This window comes from Anabas testudineus, chromosome 18 (assembly GCF_900324465.2).
Source record: "Anabas testudineus chromosome 18, fAnaTes1.2, whole genome shotgun sequence".
In the NCBI taxonomy this organism is placed as follows: Eukaryota; Metazoa; Chordata; class Actinopteri; order Anabantiformes; family Anabantidae; genus Anabas; species Anabas testudineus.
Window position 1 is genome coordinate 13681921 of NC_046627.1, and position 2770 is coordinate 13684690.

The following is a 2770-nucleotide window of genomic DNA, read 5'->3' on the forward strand; positions in this document are numbered from 1 at the left end:
TATGCTATTAATTAATTCAATATCAGATACATGTACAGAGATGTAATAAACACTAAACTATATTGTTTAGCATTCAGGTGAGAGATTGTGTTTTAATTGATTTGTACCTCTAGTACCTGTTTTTTCTTCCTATATTTACTCATTTATATTTACACTTTTATGCTTTAGCTGGGATTTGAAACACACTACATATTAACACTACACTATCCAGGCACTTGTGCCAACAACTCAGGTTAAACCATAAACTCACCATCTCCTGTGAAACTTTTTAACAACAAACTAAAGTTACTGGAAACTGAGAATAAAATAACATTTTATTGATTCTGTATCTGACCTCATTGGATGTGAGTATTTGTTGAGTAGCTTGATGCGGCTGGAAAAGTTAGAAACTGTCTGTCCTCACTGCAGCGTCTTGTCTCCGCCCTCTGCTGTTGTTTTAGAGGCGCAGTTCATCTGAGCCAACTATAAAATGACACTTTGCTGCAGCTGAGGCAACATTTGATCCAAAACACAGAGTTTATCATGAGGAGTCTGGTGTTTCTGCTGTTGGTGGCTGTGGCCAGCGCTAAAGTCTTCTCCAAATGTGAATGGGCCCAACTTTTGAAGAGTAATAAAATGGATGGTTACAGGGGCATCAGCCTGGCCAACTGTGAGTACCAGCATGTCTGTTTGTATACTGCTCTAATCTATATATACTGCATGCCTTTATGTAGCTTAACAGCAAACAAAGAGTCCACTGTTGAGACTTGTGTCATGTTGAAAGTGACACTAAATGTTTAATCAAGTAAAACTGCCCTCAGAAAACCTTATATAGAAAAGTGACCAAGGTGCTTATTGAGAATAATGAAAAGAGTGCTTGTGTAAAAGGGGGGTATGTGGCTCTCTTCTGTTTGCTCTGCAGGGGTTTGCCTGGCCGAGCACGAGTCAGGATTCAACACCCAAGCAATCAACCACAACAAAGATGGAACCACTGACTATGGCATCTTCCAGATTAACAGCCGCTGGTGGTGTGACAATGGCTCACACACTGCAAATGGATGCAACGTCAAGTGCAGCGGTCAGTGATAAACCACTACATCCAAAAGTTTACCTACATGCAGCCACAATAATTACAATGGTACCGTTAGCAGTCAGTAACTCGATTTCACCAGTGCTGTTGTAAATCTGACCCCTAAATACAAAAATAACTATCAGACAGGTTTGTTTTTCTTCTCACCTCTGTTGTATAAGTATTACTTGCTGTTCCTTCTTTTTGTCCATTTTTAAATGATCACTTTCCACTTTCTAAGTCCACATTTTGTTTTTCTCACAGAACTTCAGAGTGATAATGTCTCGGTGTCAATCAACTGTGCTAAACGAGTTGTTAGGGACCCTAATGGCATTGGAGCCTGGTAAGATGTGATCTGCCATGTGTCCACTACACAAATGTCCACATGTGGAGAGATGAGTGATGTCCCTTTGTGTGGTTTCAGGGTGGCCTGGCGCAAATACTGTCAGAACAAAGACCTGAGCCGCTACCTGGCAGGATGTGGCCTGTAATCAATACATGGAAGCAAGAGACTGTTAAAATTGAATCCACTTCTTCTATCTTCAACTACTATTTCAAACATTTCTGCTGTTTCTTTGATCACACAATTAGTGAACCTACAGAACCAACTGTCAAATGTTTATTTCATTTCCTCTATAATTTACTTTGTATAACAGATCTAATCAGTAAAGATAAATGCTGTGATTCAACCTGTATGTTGTCTTCCTGTCTTTTAAAAACCGGATAAAAATTTTGTTTTTCACTCAGGGCTGATTGAAAATAAAGATCTATAACCTAAAGTGTTTAGATGTGTTAGTGTTGGTTCATGAGGAGATGAAAGACGGACAAGACCATTTTGCTTAAAGTAAAATATTCTTTGACAGGTGTTTTGCCAGTTTTCCTGATTCTGTAACAGTCTTGAAAAAAGGAACATAACATGACATACAACATAAAAGACGGACAAACACAACTTACAACTTACTCAGATGTCAGTTTTCCTGATTGTGTAACGTTTTGAAATTTATGCAGTGGTCTTGAAAAAAGGAATATTAATATTAAATAAGCCTAATTTGAAATTAATATATACAAAGAAGACTGTGAGTATTATTGGCTGTGAGTCTTTCAGTACACTAGCATCCTGTCCAGGGTTTACCCTAATTCTCTCCTAGTGACACCTGGGATCTTGTTCAGTAAAGATGTTGGATGGAAAATTATGTACAATGTTACATTTATATTTACATTTACATTTACATTTACATTTTAGTCATTTAGCAGACGCTTTTATCCAAAGCGACTTACAAGTCATTACAAGGTAGGTGTTGGTCAAGTTATTTGAAAACTCAATAACTTATACCAATACTTGTTATGCTACTTGGTTCCATTAATGGTAACTTTAAATACCTGTTAACAGTTGTCTTCCCTATAATAAATATGGCAAAGACAAAAAGGTGATTCTGTGCTTGTCAGGAATCCACTGCTGTTTAGTAGTTACATAGAATTGTTCTTGTTTTTCATGTAGACACAAGTTTTTAATCAATTAGCCTTTTGAATTAAACATTAGATGAACTTACACTTAAAAAAGTCAACAATTTTTATTGGAACACAGTGCTAATGTTTGCTGATGATGATCTGCTGTGTGTTTATGTAGATATTCCCTTAAGTTGTTTCCAGCTGTCATGTACAACATTAATGTTTACACTGTGTTTCTAATCAATCAAATGCTGTAACATCTGCTTTCAAAGT

General features: G+C 36.9%; 1 protein-coding gene across 1 annotated transcript; it reads left to right on the top strand.

The window, feature by feature from the left end:
* The first annotated feature begins 517 nt into the window (after positions 1-517).
* LOC113151516 (lysozyme C-like) lies at positions 518-1691 on the top strand. Its single transcript, XM_026344442.2, has 4 exons — positions 518-649; positions 902-1057; positions 1313-1391; positions 1473-1691. The coding sequence occupies exons 1-4, from the start codon at positions 523-525 to the stop codon at positions 1537-1539; spliced, it is 429 nt and encodes a 142-aa protein (XP_026200227.2). The 5' UTR covers positions 518-522; the 3' UTR covers positions 1540-1691.
* Positions 1692-2770: the final 1079 nt, after the last annotated feature.

Bases quoted from the DNA above. Each gene is read 5' to 3' on its own strand.
- LOC113151516 (XM_026344442.2), top strand. From the start codon at position 523: ATGAGGAGTCTGGTGTTTCTGCTGTTGGTGGCTGTGGCCAGCGCTAAA. The intron at 1,058-1,312 runs GTCAGTGATAAA...TTTTTCTCACAG, and splicing joins ATGCAACGTCAAGTGCAGCG to AACTTCAGAGTGATAATGTC. The intron at 1,392-1,472 runs GTAAGATGTGAT...GTGTGGTTTCAG, and splicing joins CCTAATGGCATTGGAGCCTG to GGTGGCCTGGCGCAAATACT.